General features: G+C 40.9%; 1 protein-coding gene and 1 pseudogene across 7 annotated transcripts in view; one reads left to right on the top strand and one right to left on the bottom strand.

Moving 5' to 3' along the window:
* Positions 1 to 23918, top strand: part of RSF1 (remodeling and spacing factor 1) — a 118632-nt gene that overhangs the window by 72760 nt on the left and 21954 nt on the right. For 2 of the 7 annotated variants that reach the window (XM_023755907.1, XM_023755903.1), the window contains 7 exons: positions 2319 to 2473; positions 9104 to 9139; positions 11474 to 13230; positions 15110 to 15316; positions 16429 to 16503; positions 21133 to 21237; positions 22352 to 22431. In XM_023755907.1, the coding sequence (XP_023611675.1) occupies positions 2319 to 2473; positions 9104 to 9139; positions 11474 to 13230; positions 15110 to 15316; positions 16429 to 16503; positions 21133 to 21237; positions 22352 to 22431 (2415 nt within the window). The remainder of the gene's footprint in view (positions 1 to 2318; positions 2474 to 9103; positions 9140 to 11473; positions 13231 to 15109; positions 15317 to 16428; positions 16504 to 21132; positions 21238 to 22351; positions 22432 to 23918) is intronic. The other 5 variants (XM_023755904.1, XM_023755905.1, XM_006091059.3 and 2 more) reach the window with 5 other exon arrangements.
* On the bottom strand, positions 4870 to 5816 carry LOC102429301 (annotated as a pseudogene).

Below are 23918 nucleotides of genomic sequence, written 5' to 3'. Positions count from 1 at the left end.
TTAAGAGGCCAATTTAATAATACTTGAGAGAATACAGTCTTTTATAGGTAAGGAAGCTGAGGCCTAGTGGAAGATAGATGAGCTGTCTAGGGCACACAGCCATATAGTTTTGGAACAGGGATTTTATTCAGTTACTAGAGGCCCGGTGCACGAATTCATGCACCAGTGGGGACCCTCGGCCTGGCCTGTGGGATCGGGCCAAAACCAGCTCTCCGACCTCCCCCGAAGGATCCCAGATTGTGAAAGGGCACATGCCAGGCCGAGGGACCCCACCAGTGCACGATCTGGGCTGGATAGGGATGTGGGAGGTTGGCCAGCTGGGGAGGGACCATGGGAGGGCTCCAGGACATGTCTGGCCCATCTCGCTCAGTCCTGATCAGCTGGACACCAGCAGCAAGCTAACCTACTGGTCGGAGCATCTGCCACCTGGTGGTCAGTACATGTCATAGCAACTGGTTGACAAGTCGACTGTCTGCCCCCTGGTAGTCAGTGCAAGTCATAATGAGCGGTTGCGTGGCCTTAGCATATCATTAGTATATTATGCTTTGATTGGTTGAATGGATGACTGGACACTTAGCATATTAGGCTTTTATTATATATTAGAGGCCCGGTGCACGAAATTCGTGCACGGGGTTGGGTGTCCCTCAGCCCGACCTGCACCCTCTCCAATCCAGGAGCTGTCAGGGGATGCCCTAGTGATGGCTTACACCCACTCCCCGTTGTCCACTCTCTGTCTGCCGGGCCTGGGAGCATTGCCGCCGCGCCAACGAAGCCCCCACACCCCGCTGTCCGCTCTCTGTCTTCTGGGCCTGGGGGCCATGCCACACTGTCTGCTCTCAGCAGCGGGGCTGAAAGGAGTGGGGGACTCCAGTGGGACTGAAGGGACTGGGCGCTGCCATCTTGTGGCAGTGTGATGGTCAATTTGCATGTTCCCTCTTTATTAGATAGGATGATTAAACATTTTTTAACTCCTGCTTCATGAGGCAGTGTCATTGCTCTCAAGGAGTAGAGTTTAGCTGGAATGGAGGTTGAAGGGATAGGAGGATAGAGGGCGTATGTGTCATGACAGATAAGAAAACAAGTAATTTCATCTTAATACTAATTACGGTAGGTCCTTGGTTTACGTCGGAGATCTGTTCCTACGGCACAGAGTAACGCGATTTTCACCATAAGTTGGAACTCACCCACATAAGCACCTACGTCACTCACATGGAGCACATTCACAGCAGTAATGAAGTGAAACAGTAAAAAAAATTTAAAAGAAAGATAACAATTCCTGACCTTACTTGTGGTAAATAAATAATGAAAAGCATAAAGCACATATGTACATACATCGAAATGGCGGAATTTTTTTTTTATATAAATAAATGGGAGATGGCAACGTAACCACGAAACGTCGAGTCTGACGTAACGCGAGGACTATCTGTACATAGATTTAGATTTGCATACAGAGGCCTTTGAGAACACAGATAGGAAGCTCTTGGTGCTGATTAGTTAACTTAGTGGCAGAAATAGAACTAAGTGTCCCAACTCTTAGTCCAGGGTTTCCTTTTTATCTTCACTGTTACATAGTGTTTATCTGAGCAGGAAAAATATCCAACTAAAGTTTCTTGTTTGAACATAGCATTTAAATTGAGCATATCAGATCTCTGGTTTTGATAGTAAAAGTAGAAAATATATAGGTTAAAATCATATTTATTTTATATTTTCCTGTATCTTTGATTCAAAATGAATTTCCTTCCTGTAGCTGCAAACTGTAATTGACAAAACAACATCAGTAACCCAAATTCTTAGGTTTTTGAACTGTGTTATTACAGCTGACTTTTTGCCATAATTACTCAGAAAGTCTTGGATCATAATTTTGTAACAATATCAAATGTTATTCTCTCTGTTGGTGGAAAATAGGTCTTTTTTCAAATGAATCAAGAACTTGAATTATTCTATTAAAAGAAATGCTTCTTCAAGCAAGTTTTACATTTATTTTTTTATTGCATAGTACTTTAAAAAATTATCAGACTTTGATTTTTGCCTAATTTCTTCCTAGCTGTTCTTTTCAGCCAGAGATTTGCATTGCCATTCTAATAAATACAGAGAATAGTCTTAAGATTACTTTTTGGAAACTAGTGTATTTTAATATGTTTTCATTTCTAATACTTAATTTTAAAATTCAAAGTTAATTCAGTTTAGCTTGTACTAGTGATTTGGTTGTTCTTAAAGTGTTTTTGTTTTTAAATTTTAATTTCTAATATGTATTATTCTGAAAATTCTTTAGAATAGAAGGAAGATTTTTATGTTGCCTTATTTTTTCCCCTGTTTAGAAATCGAAACGAGTTGGCTGAGACTCTTGCACTCCTGAAAGCACAAATTGATCCTGTACTATTGAAAAACTCCAGCCAACAGGACAGCTCTTCCCGGGACAGTCCCAGCTTAGATGATGAGGAGACTAAAAAGGAGGAAGAAACACCTAAACAAGGTTTTTTTGTGTGTTTTGTTTTGTAATTTCTTGTCTTCTTTCACTCCTCTTCCTAACTATTTAAATTGGAATTCTCTCGATTTGAAAAATTGTTAGGCTTCCTGTAAAAGAAGGTTGATCTTTCTTTTAAGTTAAAAGCAAATTGAAAAATGAGTATTTTGCTCGTTTATATTGGACATTTAAAAAATTTAAATGAAAATGTTCAGACCATCAAAACATAATCTTTTACTGGTTTAGGAATGTGAAGCTACTTAGCAAACTTATTGTGGTAAAATACTCATAACTTATAATTTATCATTTTAAACGTTTTTAAGGGTACAATTCTGAGGCATTCATTGGTTGCTGCTTCTATGTGCCCTGACCAGGGATCAAACTGGCAATTTTGGCGTATCAGGATGACACTCTAACCAACTGAGCTACCTGGCCAGGGCTCTGTGTACATTTTTATTTAATCCTCACCCAAGGATATGTTTTTATTGATTTAGAGAGAGGGAGAGAGAGAAACATCGATGTGAGAGAGAAATATCGATTGGATGCCTCCTGTAAGCTCCCTGACCGGGGATCCACATTGGAACCTTGGTGCATTGGGATGACACTCAACCAACTGTGCCAGGGTTCCGTGCACTTTTGATGCTGTACTTACACATTGCTTGGAGGAATAGACCGTCCCCTACCACCCAATCTTTTTTAAAAAACTGTTTTTATTGATTTTAGAGAGAGAGGGAGGGAAAGGGATAGAGAGATAGAAACATCGATGAGAGAGAAACAGCCATTGGCTGTCCTGCACACCTCTACTGGGGATCAAGCCCTCAACCTGGGTATGTACCCTGGTAGGGAATCAAGCTGGTGACCTCCGGTTCATGGGTTGATACTCAACCACTGAGCCACACTGGCTGGGCAGAGTAAACTTTTTTATTCAGCCCCCAAAGCCCAATTTCTTACTCCATCCACTTAGGTGTAGTTACTATGTTCTGTTCCATAGCAAGACCAAATAAATGTGATTCTGGTTTGTCATTTTTATTATTCTCAGATATAAACAAACATTACCCTTCTGTAGGGAGCTTGAAAGCTGCAGTCTAGAGAATATCTAATGTTGTTAGAATAATAAAGCAAAATGTAACGAAATTATGGTTGAATATTTGGAAATCAGATAAGGAGGAAAAAGAAATAGGAACTAGAGAAAGAATAAAATAGCCACTTTTATTCTTCCAGCTAAAATAGATTTTTTTCTTTAATGACTAGAGGACCAGTGCATGAATTTGTGCTCTGGTGGGGTCCGGCTGGCCCGCCCCAATGGGGGCCGATTGGGGGCAGGCCAATGGGGGGAGGGGCCGGGGGAAGTTGTGGGGGGGGGCAATTGGGGCTCTGATCTGGCCAGTTGGCTGCCACAGTGCACGGCATAGCCACTGGTCATTCCAGGCGCTTGGCTTTTATAAATATAGATTAGTTAAATGGCCATGTTTTATATCTAACCTTGGGAGATATAAAGGGGTGACTCAGCCCATAATACAAAAAGATTATATTTTGTATAGGTGCCAAGAAGAAATACATTATCTATAAAAGTGGGAGCTTGCCCTGGATGGTTTTGTTCAGTGGTTAGAGCATCAGCCCAAGGGTCCCCGTTTTGTGTTTTTTTTCCCCTTCATCCGGTTTTAATAGCTCTAAAACACCAAAGAGGATGGGCTTGGGTTTCGCTGGCTCTGCTTTAAAACATCAGGGCTTTCTGTTCCATATGAGAGGAGGGAGCCCAAGAGGGCCCAGCCTACGGGGGTGACTTTGGTTAAGTTCCTGGTCTTGCTGCATAGAGGAGGCTGGGATAGAAGACACTGAGGCGCCTCTGAGAGCTTCCTGGCTGGTCCGACCCAAGCCCGACAGTGTGCTACCTCGTTCCACCACCAGGAGGCGACTGTTCCATCTGGCTTTTCTTCCTTTGGGGTTGCTGCCAGATGGGCAGGGGAAGGGAGGCAAGAAAAGGGATGTAGGGTGGGATCACGGTAGGTGAAGCGAGATCTAGGCCTGGGGCTGTCGGTGGAAAGCTTCCTCTCTTTCTGCGGGGAATCCAATGCGGGAGGATTTCTCCTTGACCTAAGCCTTGGAGAGGGGAAGTTACACCCCGGCAGCAGTTGAAGTTCTCTCGCCTGCAAGGGAATCTCTTCCTCCCAGTTCAGAGGGCGAGCTTTTAGGAAACACTGCTGCCTTCCCAGGTATGCGCATCACCCGGGTTGAGCCAGACTCCAGAATTTTTAACTGTTTGCTGTGGATCTGAGGGAGGCAGCCGAGCTGGTTTAACTGCATAGATAGTTCGGATGGCCCTGGACTCCCTCCTTTAGCCCCTGATTGGACGGGGAATTCTAGAAATTCCCAGAGGGACATAACAACGCGAAAGGGAAAGGAAGTTATAAAACTAGATTGTCTTTCCCAATCTCCCTTCCCCACTCCTCGTCCGGGCGCCCCCTGCAGTCAGCGGTCTGGAAGCGCACGTCGTGGGCGGTTCCCACGACACCACGGGGCGGGAACGAGCTGGGCTCGGCCTTCCGCGCCTCCTGGATCAGGCGGTGCATGGGATCGCCACGGCGCGGGAAGGCCACCACATCGCCGCTGGCCAGCCATCCCATGGGGCAGAAGTCATTGGCGCGTCGCCCACGTAGAAAAGGCGATCGAAGTGCACGCCGCCGTCTGGGCCCGGTGGCGCAGGTAGTCGCTGAGCACTTTGAACTGTGCGTGTGAAAGGGCTGCAGGCCAGCAGCCCCCTCCTCGCCCCCACCCACCCCCACCCCCGCGTCGGGCCCCAGGGGTTGCTGAGGATGCAGCGGAACAGGCCCAGGTGGCAGAGCGCTCTCCACGCTGAAGGTGTTGGCATCCCAGATGAGAATCACCTCGAAGCAGGCTCCCTGCTTGGCCACAAATTGCAGCAGGTCGCCCATGCCTGGGGACCAGGGGCGTGGGGGGAGGGGGATGGCCTCATAGACGGCACGCAGGTCCCGGCCGCACGCCCTGCTCGCCCAGGTACTTGACCAGCTGCATGTATTCGTTGTAGCCCTCACTGTAGGTGGTGCGCAGGCTCTCCTGCACTATCGAGTCGGTCACTGTTTTCATCCACGATAGTCTTGTCAACATCGAAGGTCAGGAGGAAGCGCAGCGCGCCCTGCACTGCCATCAGGCCAGCCTCTAGAGCAGTTTTGTCCTGAGTGATGTAATCATTTTGTGTCGTCCAAAAGAGCTCCTCAAATAAAAGGGGCACAGGATCTCTGAGCTTCTCCAGCAGGGTGTGGAGCGGTGGTTGCCGAAGTCTGTCCGGGCTGAGTTTGAAGTGCAGAGTGGAGAGAGGGGCTCGCGGAGGCATTCGAGCGCAGGATGGAGCCTGGAGTGCTGGCCAGAATTGGAGGGGTCGGTGTCTTATCCACCCTCAGATTTTGGGCTCCGGCTCAGAAGTGCCTCCAGTCCGGAGGGGCCATAGATGATGTGCGTCTGGGCTGTCCTCTCCACCTACCTTCCATCCCCCCTGCCCGGGCCACCGCGCATTCCCTTTAAATGCCCGGGAGCGGGAGCTGGAGCAGCTCAGTCCAAGGTTCTCAGTTTTGATTCCAGTCAAGGGCATGTAGCTCGATTGCAGGCGTGTATGAGAGGCAACCAATTGATGTCTCTCTCATCATGTTTCTCTCTGTCTCTCCCCCTCCCACTCTCTCTAAAAATCAATGGGAAAAAAATATCCTCGTGTGAGGATTAACCAAAATATAATAAATAAATAAATGAATAACTGAATGAATAAATAAATAAGGTACCTTCTTGCCCGGCAAGTGTGGTTCAGTGGTTGAACGTCGACCTGTGAACTAGAAGGTCACTGTTCAATTCCTGGCCAGGGCACCTGCCCGGGTTGCAAGCTCAGTCCCCAGTGGGAGGCGTGCAGGAGGCAGCTAATTGATTATTATTTCTCATCATTGATGTTTCTATCTCTCTATCCCTCTCTCTTCCTCTCTGACATCAATAAGCATATATTTTTTAAAATGTAATGCCTCGCAAAATGTCATCATATGGCCTAAAAAGTTCACTAACTGAATAATTGACTTTTTGTATTAAAGGTAATTAGAATTGCCTTCTAAAAAAGTGTGAATTTCTTAAAGTGGCATTAGAATCTCACACACTGGACTCAACCTATCTGTCCGGTATTACCTTCTACTATTTCCTTATGTGATCACTGGTTCCAGATTATCTAGATGCCTTTATTTCCTCTCTTTGTCTTGGACATTCCTTCTGTGTTTTTATCATGCTCTTTTACCTCTGAGGGGCTGATGGCTGTTTGCAGCTGGTCACACCCCCTTCAGGGTGGGGGTCCTGCTTGGGTGCCTGGCCAGCCTGGATGAGGGGCTGATGGCTGTTTGCAGCTGGTCACACCTCCTTCAGAGTAGGGGTCCTGCTTGGGTGCCTGGCCAGCCTGGTTGAGGGGATGATGGCTGTTTGCAGCTGGTCACACACCCTTCAGGGTGGGGGTCCCCACTGGGGTGCCTGGCCAGCCTGGGTGAGGAGCTGTTGGCTGTTTTCAGGCTGCCTGCACCCACTTCAGGGTGGGGGTCCTGCTTGGGTGCCTGGCCAGCCTGGATGAGGGGATGATGGCTGTTTTCGGGCTGCCCGCACCCCCTTTAGGGTGGTAGTCCCCACTGGGGTGCCTGGCCAGCCTGGATGAGGGGCTGATGGCTGTTTTCAGGCTACCCGCACCCCCTTCAGGGTAGGGGCCCCCACTGGGGTGCCTGGCCAGCCTGGATGAGTGGCTGATGGCTGTTTTTAGGCTGCCCGCACCCCCTTCAGGGTGGGGGTCCCCACTGGGGTGCCTGGCCAGCCTGGATGAGCAGCTGATGGCTGTTTTCAGGCTGCCCGCACCCCCTTCAGGGTGAGGGTCCCCACTGGGGTGCCTGGCCAGCCTGGATGAGGGGCTGATGGCTGTTTTCAAGCTGCCCGTACCCCCTCAGGATGGGGATCCTGCTTGGGTGCCTGGCCAGCCTGGATGAGGGGCTGATGGCTGTTTTCAGGCTACCTGCACCCCCTTCAGGGTGGGGGTCCCCACTGGGGTGCCTGGCCAGCCTCGATGAGGGGCTGAGGGCTGTTTTCAGGCGGGCCAAGCCTGCAACTGAAGCTCCCAGTCTCTCCTTTTTTTCTTTTTCTTTTTTTTCTGGGATTTATTTACCTTCTGTAATTGAAACTTTGTTGTGGCTCCAGCTCCGAGGCCGGCTGGCTGAAAGCAGGTATCTAGGGTTTGTTTAGCTTCTATAATTGCAACATTGTTGCATCCGGAGCTCAGAGCTGGGCTGCGGCAGGCGGGGAACCTTGGCTTCCTCCATCACTGGAGCAAGCAAGCCTCCTGTTCGCTTCAGCTGCCTGGCTGTCGGCCGCCATCTTGGTTGGCAGTTAATTTGCATATCCTGCTGATTAGCCAATGGGAAGCGTAGCGCAGGCATGGTTAATTACCATGTTTGTCTATTATTAGATAGGATATCATTTTCCAATAAAGGGAACCAGCAATCCTAAGAGACAAGACTGATTCAGAGGAAGGGCATATAAAAAATAGGATGAACCTGGAACATCTTAGATGGGCGGAAACTAATACATGAACAAAATCAGAGTTGGGGATAGACACTGGATAGGTAACTAGCAATGTCCTTCACTGTTAACTTATATAGAGCATTCAGTGTTTCGTTACACAGTGATTCTGGTTGGGATGGTTTGGAAAGCACATAATAAGTGATCAATAAATATTTGTTCAGTAAATGAATGAATTGGCTTTAAAAATCTGTAGTAGATAACACTTCTCTTGATTCATCTCAGGTTTGTCAAGCACTGTTGTTGCTGCATTGTGAGTTTTGAAGTTTATTTTTCCTTGAGTTTTGTCACTTCAAATTTCATGTCTCTTAAACTCATTTGCATCTCTTTTATAGTTTCTTTTGACAAAACTTTGGGGAAATGCTTGTATGACTGAATGCCCTTTTTACCATTTATGATTGTTCTTTAAAGGTTCATTTCTCTTATGGTTCTCCTGTTCATTATACAGTTTCAGGGACACGTCTATGAAGGTAATTGTAGTTGTAGAGTAGTAATTATTGTCATGTTTTTCTCTTAAAAGAACTGAGCCAAACATAAAAATACCAAGGATTTAACATTTTTTAATTAAGAGAAATGTGAGTTAGTGAAGGTAACTTAGTCCAGCTGCTTTATTTGTAGATGAAGAAATGAAGACCAAAGAGTTTGTGACGTGTCCAAAGATACACCACTAGCTGAATTAAGATTAGTGAACCCAGGAGTCTTGAATCTAATGTTACTCCTCATTTTATTTTGCCATGTTGTCACTCAAATCAAAATCAGTTTAAAAAACTGAACAGAAATTTTCATTCACCTCTTCCACCTCTTCCAAGTAAAAATATATGTGTCATTTTGCCTGGCTGGAGTGGCTCAGTTGGTTGAGCATCTTCCCATGCACCAAAAGGTTGCCAGTTCGATTCCCAGTCAGGGAACATACCTGGGTTGCGGTTTTGATCACTGGTCAGGGAGCATATGGAAGACAACCCATCAGTGTTTTTCTCTCACTTTGATGTTTCTCTCTCTCTCTCTCTCTCTTTCTCTCTCTCTCTCTCTCTCTCTCAGCAGATTCTTGGGTGAGGATTAAAGAAAAAAATAGAGGTGTGACTTTTATTCCTTTTTTAAAATACAAATTTGAAATATAACTGTAAATTTTAGGTATACACCATGTTACTTTGACACACATATATATTATAATATGGTTGCTATTGTAATGATATTTATCATATTACAGACTTATAGTACAATATGGTCATACTGTCATTTTACCTATTGGGTGAGAGTCATAATGAAATCCTGAGTTGCTTTCTGAACCAAAACATATAGAAGAAATATTAAATTGTGTTCAGTAAACTCTTAGTATTAGGCTGGAGTTATTTGTAAATATGATATTCTATATCTTAATTGTTAACCATGTAGTTCTTTTAATTAGATTTGCTGATATGCTAACCAATCTCAATGAACAGGAATTTAGCAAACCTACTTTATCAGTGGGAAAGGGATGACATATCAATTAGGTAATTACTGTGATGTCTTTAATTTTATTAGCAGCATGTATAAATTAAATCACTAACAATGTAAAGAGGGAGGAACAATACTTATATTATATCTCAGGGTCTAAATGGTTCCTAGTGGTTTTTTAATTTTTATTTGTAGCATGATTAAGCATAAAAGAAATAGTTTACAATAAAATTTCACTTTTTTAAAAAATAGTGAATTCTTGTACAGTGGGGCCTTGACTTACGAGTTTAATTCGTTCCGTGACGGAGCTTGTAACTCAGATTACTTGTATGTCAAATCAATTTTCACCATTACAATGAATTGAATGCTGGGCTGATGTTGTGGCATTCACTGTGACGTTCGCTGCGCCAACTAGTGGTGGGGTATCTGAAGCTGGCTCGTAACCCGAATTTTAGCTCGCAACTCAAAGCAAAAAATCGGCCGAGAGACAGCTTGTATCTCGAAAAACTCGTTAGTCGGGACACTCGTAAGTCAAGGCCCCACTGTATAAAATATTTCCTACTTCATCTCACTTCTATCCATTCCATTTTATTGCCATGAAATACATTATAACTGTGGTTTATCAACTTGCGAGAATCCATTCAAATTTTTTGTAACTCTTACTATCTTGGTAAACTTCATTTAGAATTGAGGTTTTTCAGTTGGCAGGATAGGGTGAGGTTCTACGCAAATGTAAGTAAATTTAGAATTCTAGAAAACACTGCTCAGATTGTCTGAGCACAAGCATATATGCAATCTTATAATCTCATATATAGATTATGCCACTTATTAAATATGGCTTTTGTTTAAATTTGCACTATTAGGTACTCTGTAAAAGTTGGACATATGTAATCAATAAAGTAAAAAGACTTGACAGATAGCTGACAGACAACCCTGGCCAGTATTGCTTAGTGGTTACAGGATTGAACTGCATACTAAAGGGACGCAGGTTTGATTCCCGGTCAAAGGCACATACCTGGGTTGTGGGTTTGCTACACCCGCCCCCGTCAGGGTGCGTGTGGGAGGCAACCAATTGATGTGTCTCTCTCACATACATGTTTCTCTCTTTCTCCCCCTCTCTCCCCCTCTTCCACTCTCTGAAAAGCAATGGAAAAAATATCCTTGGGTGAGGATTAACAACAACAACAAAAAGAATTGACACATAAACCTAATAGTTTATTTGTAAAATATTAACTCCTGGAATGTTAATAGCATTTAATAAAGTAAATTATAATAAAACCACATTAGGGAGTGTTATATGATTAAGTGTAATTTTTGGATAAAGCATTTAATATAAGAAAGTACTAATGTTTCAATGAAAAAAAAATGGTAACATGATCATAACTTTGTCAAAAATATACAAGACTAGAAGGAAGTAACTTAAAATATTAGTAATGATTGTCTGTGGGTATTAGGATTATGGGCATTTTTTCCCTCTGTTTTTCGTTTTCTGTACAGAATTATGTTAATTTTATAACCCGAATAAAACATAAAACAAATTTTCCCACTGCCATTCTCATGGTGCCTCAATGAAAGGAAGTGCTCAATGACTTACAAAGAACAATCGTCAGTTCTTCAAACAAATATAGTTTTTTGGAAATGTTTCATATAATATTTTTAGTTTCATATTTTTGAGCCATATTTTGAGCTTATATAAATTATTTGAGCTGTATAAATATTTGCATTCCATTGAGAACACTGAAGCTAAAATATAAAGCAGAAATCTGAGTCATTCTAAATAATAGTTTTTTAATATCTAGAGGTTATACTTTAGAGTAATTTTCTTTAGTCACATTTTATTTTTTGTTGTTAAATGTCCAGTGACAAAAGTTACCTCTTTTATGAGAGAAACTTCAAATGGAAATATATGTTAAGCTTTTTATATTTTATATATATTGATTGCTTGGATTCATGTAAACTTTTTCTGATTTTTAGAGGAACAGAAAGAAAATGAAAAGAGGAAAAGTGAAGAGCAGCCAGTAGATTCAGAAAACTGTTCTATACCCAATGCTCTGGAAGAAACGACTGTGAAAATAGAAAAAGAAGATGAAAAGGAACTTGTGAAAATGCCAGTTATAGTAAAGTTAGAAAAACCTTTGCTGGAAAGTGAGGGAAAAAAGATTTTCAAAGAAGAAAGTGATGCCTTCAAGGAAAATGTCAAACCCATTAAAGTCGAAGTGAAGGAATGTAAAGCAGACCCTAAAGATACCAAAGGAGGTGTGGAGAAGCTGGAGCCCGAGAGGCTGGAGTTTGGTGGCAATGTTAAATCTACTCAAGAAATTACTGAGAAGTCTACTGAAGAAACCGAGAAACTTAAAAATGACCAGCAGGCCAAGATACCACTAAAAAAAAGAGAAATTAAACTGAGTGATGATTTTGACAGTCCAATCAAAGGACCTTTGTGTAAATCAGTTACTCCAACAAAAGAATTTTTGAAGGATGAAATAAAACAAGAGGAGGAGACTTATAAAAGGATCTCGACAATCACTGCTTTGGGTCATGAAGGGAAACAGCTGGTAAATGGAGAAGTTTGTGATGAAAAGGTAACTCCAAATTTTAAGACAGAACAAATGGAGACAAAGTTTTATGATACAAAGGAAGATGGCTGTAGCCCCTCTAAGGATAAAAGTGTCATCGTGGAGGGAAATGGAGCAGAGTCCTTAAATTCTGTCATAATAAGTATAAAAAAAGGTGACCTGGAGAAAGAAGTGGTCCCTTTAGGGAAAGATGCAGAAAGTTCAGTATCAGTTGTAGAGACCCAGAGTCCAAAAGAACAGACAGAGGAAACTGGTCCTCCAGAAATGGAAACCTCTCTCGAGGCTTCTGAGATGGCAACTGATCTCTCTTTAAAAACTGCTTTATCTACTGCTGAATCCCATACCATGAAAGTTGAAGAGAAGTCTCCCAAAAATAAGGATAAGCGCCCACCAGTCATAGAATGTCTTGAAAAGTTAGAGAAGTCCAAAAAGACCTTTCTTGACAAGGACCCACAAAGATTGAGTCCAATACCAGAGGAGGTTCCTAAGAGTCCTCTGGAATCAGTAATGCTGGGCTCTCCTGGGGCGGCTGAAACTTCCTCGCTGTCTGACATGGCTGGGCATTGTGAGAAACCAGCCTCAGAAAAAGATATGGTGGAGTGTCAGAGCACAAGTTCTGTTGAGGGTCAGTCCCTGCAAAAAACAGACTCAGAAGTTCTGAAAGCGGATTCTGAATCCATGGAGGTAGTAGAAATGGACAATGCCCAGACCTCTGGTGCAGAGGACCCTTCTGACACAAAAGGTTCTATGCAAAAAAACAAATTTAAATATAAGTTGATTCCTGAGGAAGAAACCACTGCCCCAGAGAACACAGAGATAACCTCTGAAAGGCAAAAGGAGGGCATCAAATTAACAATTAGGATATCCAGTCGGAAGAAGAAGCCAGGATCTCCTCCCCAAATTCTAGAACCAGAAACCAAGCAAGAGAAATCCGAAAAAGAAGAAGAGAAAACAAATGTGGGTCGTACTTTAAGGAGGTCTCCAAGAATATCTAGACCCACAGCCAAAGTGGCTGAGATCAGAGATCAGAAAGCTGATAAAAAAAGAGGGGAAGGAGAAGATGAAGTGGATGAGGAGTCAACAGCTTTGCAAAAAACAGACAAAAAGGAAAATTTGAAAAAAACGGAGAAAGATATAAATTCTAAAGTAAGCAAGGTAAAATTTCTCCTACTTTGAGATTTAATTTTTATTAGAAATATTTGGCTGTAGGTATTTGTAGCTTTTGCTTTTGACTAAAGTCATTCAAAGAAAACTTTAAAAACACACATGTCTTCCTATATCTGAGATGTCTTTTCTTAGTAGTTATCCCCAGAAATTTTATTTCTGACTGTCTAATTATCGTTTAAACTTTTCTTTATTACAGGCAACAAAGGAATATATTCTTTCTGCAAGCTATTCAAATAATACCCAACCTATAGGATTGAAAAATGAAAATGTTCTATAAACATTAGTAGCAGTTAGTTTTTAATTCTTTTTCCATACATTACTGTGTATGATCATAAATATCTATTCACTTAAAAAATAAATTGAATCAAATATGTTCATTTTTATCTGAGTTTTTCACTTAACAGTATATATTTGAACTCTTTCCACATCAGTAAGATATAGTCTACGTTTTGGTTATTAATGGCCACATAGTATTCCATAGTGTAGATATAACTCAGTTTCTTTGACTCCTCCCTTATTGATTGACATTTAGGTTGTTTCCAATTTTTCACTATTGCAGGCAATGCTGCTTTGAAGATCATTTTGGACATGAGTGAGTATTTCTTTAGAATAGACTCCTAGAATTGGATTTGCTGGGTCAAGGGGCATGTATATTTTATTTTTTGACAGTTATTGACACATTTCTAAAAATGGCCCTGTTAGGTACCCTCTCAATACGGGTATGAAAGTGCCTATATTCCCCAATATAAAATATTAGTCTAAGAAGCCAGAATTTTTTTCTGATGTCTCTCTTATTTTTAAGCAAAATTTGGTACCAGTCTTTGGCTAGTCTATGGAAGTTTGTTATAATTAAAAGTGCTACTTTCGTTTTTAATTTATTTAGTGATCAGATTGTTCATCTTTGTAAGTGATCCTCTATTGCCTGGAATACTGAATTTTTAATTCTTTACTTTGAAAAAATTTCCCCTTCTGCTAGAATTATGTTGGTCTTTGATAAGGACTTATACTGTAGAAATTAATTAAAATATAAATTTAAAAATTGTGGCCTAGCCGGTTTGGCACAGTGAATAGAGTGTGGCCTCCGGACTGAAGGGTCGGGTCCCAGGTTTAATTCAGGTCAAGGGCACATGCCCTGGTTGCTGGCTCGATCCCCAGTAGGGGCATGCAAGAAGCAGGCAATCAATGATTCTCATCATTGATGTTTCTATCTCTCCCTCTCCCTTCCTCTCTGAAATGAATAAAAATATATAAAAATTGTGCTACCAGTAAGTAAAAAGCAATCTACAACATTATAAACTTACTCTGAATAATATATTTTTTAAGTTTGTCAGAATTTTTATGTGCATCTCTGAACCATTAAAATTTGTTTTATTAATCTCTGATGTGGAAATTTAAAACTTTGTATAATAAAATGTGAGAATATAGTGCTCTTTTATAGAGCCTTTAAAATGTGCATGGCCTTTGACCCAGAATTCTCTTCGAGGAATTTATCCTAACTACAGAGCTATGTGTAAAAGTTTACAAGGATACAGTTGAAAAAATGGGAAACTACCTAAATGTCTGTCTAGTGGAGGACTAGAGAAATACAACTACACGATGGCATATTATATAGTCATTTACAGTGATGTTAGGAGAATATTTTATGGCTAGGGAAAATATTTATAAGACAGTGTTTATCATAATACCCTCCAAAATAGAAAACATAGTGGGAATGTATACCAAAATTAAATAGTAGGTATATCTGTGAAGATGCTACAATAATTTCCCCTTTCTTTATGTATTGACTAAATATTCTGCAAGGAACCTATAATAGTTTTTCTTTTTACATTCTTATACAAAGTATATCATTTTTTTTATTTTATTCAAGGTAAAAACCAAAGGCAAAGTTCGATGGACTGGTTCTCGAACACGTGGCAGGTGGAAATATTCCAGCAACGATGAAAGTGAAGGGTCTGACAGTGAGAAATCATCTGCAGCTTCAGAAGAGGAGGGAGCAAAGGAGAGTGAAGAAGCCGTCCTAGCGGAGGATGATGAACCCTGCAAAAAATGTGGCCTTCCAAACCATCCTGAGCTAGTGCGTAATATTCACCTTACTGGCATGCTATGGTTTTCCAAAGCCTAACTCTTCTAGGCTTGATCATGATTTAAATTTTTTAATGCTGCAGAGCTTGTGTGTACCAAATAACCTTTATTTCTATTTCTTAAATAACCCAGTTCTGGGAAGGTCAGGATCCTGCTTTTATTCTGCCTAGCTAGCTGTTGTTATTTCCTCTTAATAAGAATACACTCCTAATTTCTCTCACAAATCTATGAAATTATTCAAATATTTCTGTTCTGTTCTGAAGTGCCAGCTGTAAATAAATAAGGCCTGAGATCTTATTGCCTTGCTGTAACAATGTATAACTCAAGTAGTTAACCTGGTAGGACTTACATCTTTAGGAAATGGGCAATTCTAAAAAACATTTAAGAGCACAAATATATTCAGATATAATTTCAGAAGAATAGTGACCAATTTACATGGAACTTTCTTACCCAGGAAGTAAGTAACCTAAATCACGAAAACCAGTTCCTACATATATATACTGGAGGCCCAATGCACGAGATTCGTGCACTCGGGGGGGCGGGGGAGGGGGGTCGTCCCTCAGCCTAGCCTGCGCCCTCTCGCAGTCCGCGAGCCCTCGGGGGATGTCCGAGTGCTGGGCCTAAGCCGTCAGTAGGACATCCTTAGTGCTGCCACGGAGGCGGGAGAGGCCCCCGCCATTGCCACTGTGCTCGCCACTGCTTCTGGCTGAGCGGCACTCCCCTTGTGGGAGCGCACTGACCACCAGAGGGCAGCTCCTGCATTAAGTGTCTGCACCCTGGTGGTCAGTGTGCGTCATAGTGACTGGTCATTCCACCGTTCAGTCAATTTGTATATTAGCCTTTTATTACATAGGATTTCTGCAATTCATAGTGCTTTCTAAAGAGCCTATTGAAGAAACACTCTTGATATGCCCAATTCTATGCAACTATTCTGTTCTTTTGAGTACATTTGACTTTAAAGGCAGGCTCCAACTATTAAATAGAAGGAAATGTAAAGAAAGAGGATTCCACATGGGTAGAATTGTGTGGATCAGAAACGTTTTGAGATCCTCTAAAGTTTGGAAAATTCATATGAAGTGGTTCTCCAAGGCTCTTTTTTCCTAGAAAGCAGTGTGGTGTGATGGGAAAAGCATGGACCAGACAGACTTGGCAGCAGATCCTGCTTCCACCACTTATCAGGTGCTCTCTTCTCTGTATCTTGATATCTTCATTATATAAATAGGAATAATACCACATACTTCTTCTGAGGGTTGCTTTTAATGTTATGTAAAGTTGGCCAGCACATCTATTATGTGTTGAGTTAAAGTTTTTTGTGGTTTACTTGTTTTTTTTCTTAATGTTGAACTCATATATGGAAACTTAATCAGTGAAGTTTATCATATCCTAGTAGTTTCAGAGGGTTCAAGTAAAAGATATAAGAGGAGAGTAGATGCTGAAATTACTCTGATAAGACCCTTCTAAGCATTTTTATGATCATCAGGCTGTGAAAGTTAGGTCAAGATTTTTGTGTGGAGGAAAGCCAAAAGAAGAAATGAGATAGTAATCTTTTCTGCCCTTTAAACCAAGTGAAAATCAACTCTTGTACTCTTTTTCTGTTGTTTCCTAATATCCTTTTTTTTTTTTTAATCCTCACCTAAGGATATTTTTCCATTGCTCTTAGAGTGGAAGGGAGGGAGGAGGGAGAAAGAGAGAAACATTGATGTGAGAGAGACACATTGGTTGCCTCCACACATACCTCGACCAGGCCAGGGATTGAGCCTGCAACCCAGGTACATGCCCTTGACTGGGAATCGAACCCATGACCCTTTGTTCTGTGGGCCTACATGCTAACCACTGAGCCAAACCAGCCAGGGCTCCTAATATCTTTTTTTTTTTTTTTCTTCCAGAGAGGAAGGGAGAGGGGGAGAGAGGTAAAAACATCAATGATGAGAGAGAATCATTGATCAGCTGCGTCCTGCATGCCCCCTACTGGGGATTGAGCTCGCAACCCTGGCATGTGCCCTTGACTGTAATGGAACCCAGGACTCTTCAGTCCGCAGGCTGATGCTCTATCCACTGAGCCAAACTAGGTAGGGCCTAATATCTTTTTAAACTAAGAGTGCATTTTAACTGAGGCAGCCATGGATGTTGATGACAAACGGGTGTGAGGAAATGAGATGAGCAGAAATGACATCGAGAAGATGAAGTTGCACCTTCCTTGGCACACACAGGATTTTTATTTAGTCAGTTATCTTAACAACTGCTCTAAAAATCCCGTTGCTGGTTACTGTGCCAAAAGGGAATATCAATTGGAAACTGGAGATCCTAAATGGCAGATTTCTTATGCCATTTGTTTAAGGATAATCTTAAACTGCCAAGCAATTATTATGTGTTAAGTGGTAGGGAAATGAGTCTGAATTAGAAAGACATGGTCCTTGTCCTCATTGAGCTTACTGCAGAAAAGCAGTAAATTTATAAATTAGTGTAGAATCCAGATGCTGTAGTCAAAATACATGGATTGCTTGAGGCTTGGAAATCTTGCATAGTAATATTTATTTTAATGGGATTTTACCTTCATTGAGGAATAGAGATAATTATTGTTTTAGAGATAAATTTATTTCTAAAAATTTAATTTTGTTATTTGAAATTCAGATTATGCTTTAATGTAGAAACAATTTGATAAATGGAATTAGGTGCCCAGGTTTGTCTACATATGCTTATGTAATCAAAAATCAAAAAATCTGTTAGTCATACAACTGAAGTATTGAATTCTGGTATTGGCAGCAAATGTTGATACACTGAAGAAGGGGGAGGATACTTTTTCACTTTTAAATCACTGCATATGTGTACACATTCCACCCTCCTCCCTTCACCCACCATAGTATATGTTAGCAATTCAGAAATTACTGGGTTTGAACAAGTGAATGAAGTGTAGATAATAGGAGCAAGTTTTCTCATTGTCAGCGAAAGTAGTTACAGATAAGCAAGGCTGAAGGCTAGAATAAACTCTATGGTGCTGGATTAGAGCTGGAGATATTAGTATAAACTTATACTTATTTCAGTATAGACATGTGTGCATATGGATTGCTATACATGTATGTATTTCCTAGCTCTGTTCTCTGAGACAATTTAGAAGCAGTGATATCCATTAGCAGTGAGCACTCAGCATTCAAATTTTGGTTTCTAAATACCATTTTCCTTTAAAGGAACCAGGGTTTTTGGGAGAAATGGCTAATTCTTAGGCTCGGGTAGAGAAAATAGAAGATACTAGTGACCCGGTGCATGGATTCATGCACATTGAAAGGAAATTAATTAGAAGGTGGCCTGCGGGGTGGGACTGAGCAAGACGGGCAAGACATGCCCTGGAGCCAACCTCCTGCGGTTCCTCCCCAGCCGGCCACACCTGGGGTGACGCCATGGCTCAAAGGGCGTCTGCGGAATGAGCAGGGTCGCTCCGGCAGGTGGGGTCCCTTGGTTTGGCCTGCGGGGATCGGGACGAAACCGGCCTCCGACATCCTCTGAGGGGTCCCCGAATGCAAGAGGGCACTCTGCAAAGTTGCTGTCATACAGGGTGTGGAACACAAATGCAAGTGTGCAGTAAACCAGATTCAGTGTAACAGTGCCCCAGCAACAACATAACCCACGGCCAAAGGTGGGATTGCACAACCCCGCGAGGAATTGGGTTCCCTCCTCTCTGGTTTTGGGGTGTGTCACCTGAGAACTGCCGCTGCCAAGTCACTGCAGCTCGGTAGCTCCTATGTTGGCAGCCCCTGGTGGTCAGGGCGCGTCATAGCGACCGGTCGGATGGTCAGACACTTAGCATATTAGCCTTTTATATAAATAGATAAATGTGTGGAGTATCCTATAGTGCTGGGAAGTAAGGAAATGCTTCAAAAAAAAAGATGCAGCCCTAGCTGGTTTGGCTCAGTGGACAGAGCGTCGGCCTGTGGGTTCAGTTCTGGTCAAGTGCACATGCCTGGGTTGTGGGCTTGATCCCCAGTAGGGGGCGTGCAGGAAGCAGCCAGTCAATGATTCTCTCTCATCATTGATGTTTCTCTCTCTCTCTCTCTCTCTCTCTCCCCCCCTCCCCCTCTCCCTTCCTCTCTGAAATCAATAAAAATATATTAAAAAAAAAAAAAGATGCAAATGACACAGCCAACCTGGAGCTCCCAGTGTGTCCATAGCTAGAACAATTTGAATTTGACAAGTAGTAATTTTATATTATAACCCAAAGAATAAAATAAATATTCATTAGTTCACCTTGATATAAATACATAATTGAATAAACAAGTAAATGTGGGATAAGGGGCATAATTTCTTTACAGAAGAATTCCAAATAACAAATGTAGAAGGCATGAGGAAAATAGAGAATCACCATTAGAACACCACAGTAGTAACTATTGTAAGCAAGTACTAAAACTTGTGGGTGAAACCTGAAGGAAAAACAGGATATTTGCGTAGCTTCAACATATTATTCATTGCTGTAAGTTTTATCTTCTATAGACAAATTCTTTGATAACTCCTTCCTCTAGATCAGCGGTTCTCAACCTGTGGGTCACGACCCCTTTGGCAGTCGAATGACCCTTTCACAGGGGTTGCCTAAGACCATCCTGCATATCAGATATTTACATTACGATTCATAACAGTAGCAACATTACAGTTATGAAGTAGCAACGAAAATAATTTTATGGTTGGGTCACAACATGAGGAACTGTATTTAAAGGGCCAGAAGGTTGAGAACCACTGGTCTAGATAATGGAGCTTAATTCCCCTCCCCTTGAGTATGGGCTGGGCTTATCACTTCTAATGAGACCAAAGTATGGAAAGTGAAAATTAGTAACTTTAAAGTAATGAAAACCAACTACTGGAACCAAGTGATCAAGGTTAATTATCACCAGTAATTAGTCAGATTGATATCATGTATCCCCAGATATGACACAGTGAGCAGGGCACTTCATCTTTGTGGGATTTTTCTCCAAAATCCATAACTTCAGTCTAATCAAGAGAAGGTATCAGACAAACCCAGGTTGAGGGGAGTCTACATAATATCTGACTAGTGTTCTTCGAAGTATAAAGTCTGTTGTTGAGTTAATAATATTGTACTGATGTTGATTTCTTAGTTTTGGTAAATGTACCGTGATTATGTAAGATGTTAACAGTAGTGGAAGCTGAGTAAAGAGTTTATGGGAACTCTATTATCTTTGTAACTCTTCGGTAAATCTAAAAAAAAATTTAAAAATGAAAAGTTTTTTTAAGTCAAATGTTCATAAATGTACCATTTTAAATTTTAGAGACTTGGTCATCTTAAATAACAAAAAAACATCAGTTTAAGACTTTGTATTTGAACATGATGATCCTAAGAATAGTTCCTTTCCCCTCTTCCTACAGTTCCTTCTACATTTAAATTTATATGATAAAGTGAACCATGAATGATTCTTACAGATTGCTAATTGAAATGCTACTTAAAGTAGATTTTTAAATTCGTATGTATGGTAGGGTAGTTTGTGATGCTTGTGCTTTATATAAACTCTTTTATAAAAAATTTATTGTTGCAGCCCTCATGGCACATTGGAAAAGAATTGTAACTCTAGTTCAGAAAGAACTTGCTACTTTTCACTTAATTTTATAGTTTACCATTTTCTTAATTTTTTATTTTTTATTATTTTTTTAATGGCATGTTAGGTCCCTAATTATCAGAGCTTTTTTATTATGCAAATAAAGAGTATAGTATATTTCTTATTATAGTGCTAAGAAATATCTTTATTTTAACTCAAGTCACTGAATTTTAGTCATGGAGTTAGGTTGGTGTTAATATCTGGTTTATTTCAGATTCTTCTGTGCGACTCTTGTGACAGTGGCTACCACACTGCCTGCCTTCGCCCTCCTCTGATGATCATCCCTGATGGAGAATGGTTCTGCCCTCCTTGCCAACATGTATGATCCAGCACACATCTCTTTTTCCAGTCTGTGGTTTTATAGTCAAATTAGTAATACTTCTTAACAGTTGCTAAACATTTTATATCTTCAAAACAATTTGTAAATATGGTTTACCTTTTGTTTAAATTTCTGTGAAATTAGAAACTATTGAAAAGGCTACCCTTTACTATTATCTCTTAGGTCTTCCCTTAATTTTTTTAAAAGTAATTCTCAGAAGATCTGTAATTTTTGTAAAATTATAGTCTCTCCTCCCCCTTCACATTTGTTAAAGGCACAAAGAGCCCCAAATTAAGATAATATACAAGCTAAGAAATAGTTTCTTCATCTTATGTATCCCTTTGTGTCATCCTCCTTTTCATTTCTTTCTGCCTCCCTTTGTCAGTAGTTTTGTAGATGGTTTCATGAATTATATACCATTATGATGGTCTATGAATAGAAATATGGATTCTATTTATCTCTTATTTTGAATCAGGTGAATTATTTCTTTAAGTTGAAGAACAGGATATTTTTGTGCACTGTGCCCAAGGGGTCCTTTCTCTCACAAGCCCAGTCTCATTTTGGTTTAAAAATAATGGGCTGTATTGCATTTTTCAGTGAAGTGGACTTCTCTGGCTTCGCATAGCTTTATCAGTTAAAATTCTTCAGTTCTGTTCTGTCCCAGTAATCATGTGGCATGGTTTTGTAGAGTTTTTCTTTCTCTTTTTTAAAACTAGTGATTATTGGCACCATTATATTTCATTGTGCATATAACTCTCTCCCTTAAAAATGTTTTGAGATTTAAAAAAATTTTACATCACTATTATGTATGCACGTTGAACCAAATGCTATTTTAAACATTGATTTCTGCCCACAAGGAAGGCATGAATGTGTTTTCTGGCAAGGTTCTAAGTTTCTCTAATATGTGCTTTACATGAACGATACTGTGCTCATCTTCAGTTCAATGAATGTTGAGGGCACCACTTTATTTAATCAAACACGAGGACATATCATTGTTCACCCATATGTGGCCCCTTATCAGCTCTCATAGCATAACTATCCACAAGTTAACATGCAAGTGACAAATGATTGTGGAAAGGTGTTAAAATTATGTTCATCTGTTTGGCTGTTTCAGAAACTACTGTGTGAGAAATTAGAGGAACAATTGCAGGATTTGGATGTTGCCTTAAAGAAGAAAGAGCGTGCTGAACGCAGGTATTGTCATATGTGTGTTAATATTTTACTTGGGAATTTGATGGCAGAATTGTCTTACAATATAGATCGATGTGTGTATCTAAAGCGGGATTGGCAAACTATCACCTGTGGGCCACCTCCGGCCTGCTTCTTGTTTTTGTATTGTCTACTAACTAAAGATGTCTGTATTGTTTCTAAATGATTGAAAAAAAGATCAAAACAACACTCATTTCATGACACCTGAAAATTATATATTCAGATTTTATTGACCTTAAATAAAGTTTTATTGGAACACTGCCATGCTCATGTGTTATATATTGTCTGTGGCTGCTTGTGTACTACAGCAGCAGAGTTTAGTAGTTGCAACACAGACCTTGTGACCCACCAAGCCTAATTTGTTATCTCTCCTTTTACAGGAAAAGTTTGCCAAGCCCTGCTCTAAAATATTTATCAGAATCTTCTCTGAATAAATATTGGCCCAAGTGTTGTAGGGGATATGTACCTAAGTATGTATTGAGTGCAAGAAAACTGTAAGAACTAGTGTTTGATTTAGTTTCCTGTGTGTCACGTCTTTGGGTGGGCAGGATTCACACAAGTGCAATAAAGAGCATTTAAATGCTGAACTGTGTCCCATCAACCAGAAAAGATGCTCCCTCTTCAGTGTGCCACTGCACTGTGATCTAAAGCATTTGAGAGGCTTGTTGGAGGAGATAAAGCTGGAAGTGAGCCTCATCTCTAAAAGGGAGCTCAGAATCAAGACAGCATGTTTCCATTTACATTTATTTGTTCCTTCTTTGATTAATTTGTTGCTAAACATACATTTAGACCTATTATGTACCAAACTGAAAAGAGGAGTAAGACAAAGCTCCCAATTAACCTGTGGCTCACCCTCTACCAGAATACAGACGTATGAGCCAGTGATGCATTTAAGTAGACAAATGGAGGTCTCTTCAGAGCAATACAAGAACACTGTGAAGGGGATTTGAGTTCGAGGAGTTGGGCTTATCAGGGATGTTCCTGGAAGATAACTTGGGATTATATAGGTGGGCATGCAGAGAAAGGACATTTTAGGCAAAGGGCATAAATGTGATTAAAGACAAAATATGAAAGTGAGAGTAGGAGACTTGTAGGAGATGAAGCTATAAAAGCAGATCGAGGCCAAATTGTGAACAGTTTTGCATACCTGGTTATGGAATTTGAATTACAGTGGAACCTCGTTTCTCGAATTTGTTCCAGAAGGCTGTTCAAAAACCGAATCATTTTTTCCCATTAGAAATAATGTAAATTGAATTAATCCAATCCAGAGCCTCCAAATGATTCCCTGTTTTTTTATGTGTTTTTTTAAAATTCTTTATTGTTGAAAATATTACACATGTCCCTCTTTACTCCCATTGGCCCTCTCCCTCCCGCGCAATCAGATTATATTCCACTGTACTTGCCCAAGGGTGAGAGGTCATCAGATTTGCCATAACCTTTGGAAAGAGAAGGAATTATATCTATGTATTTTT

This window comes from Myotis lucifugus, unplaced genomic scaffold (assembly GCF_000147115.1).
Source record: "Myotis lucifugus unplaced genomic scaffold, Myoluc2.0 scaffold_86, whole genome shotgun sequence".
Taxonomy (NCBI): Eukaryota; Metazoa; Chordata; class Mammalia; order Chiroptera; family Vespertilionidae; genus Myotis; species Myotis lucifugus.
Note: the sequence above shows the minus strand (reverse complement) of the source record. Positions and strands in the feature narration are given on the sequence as shown.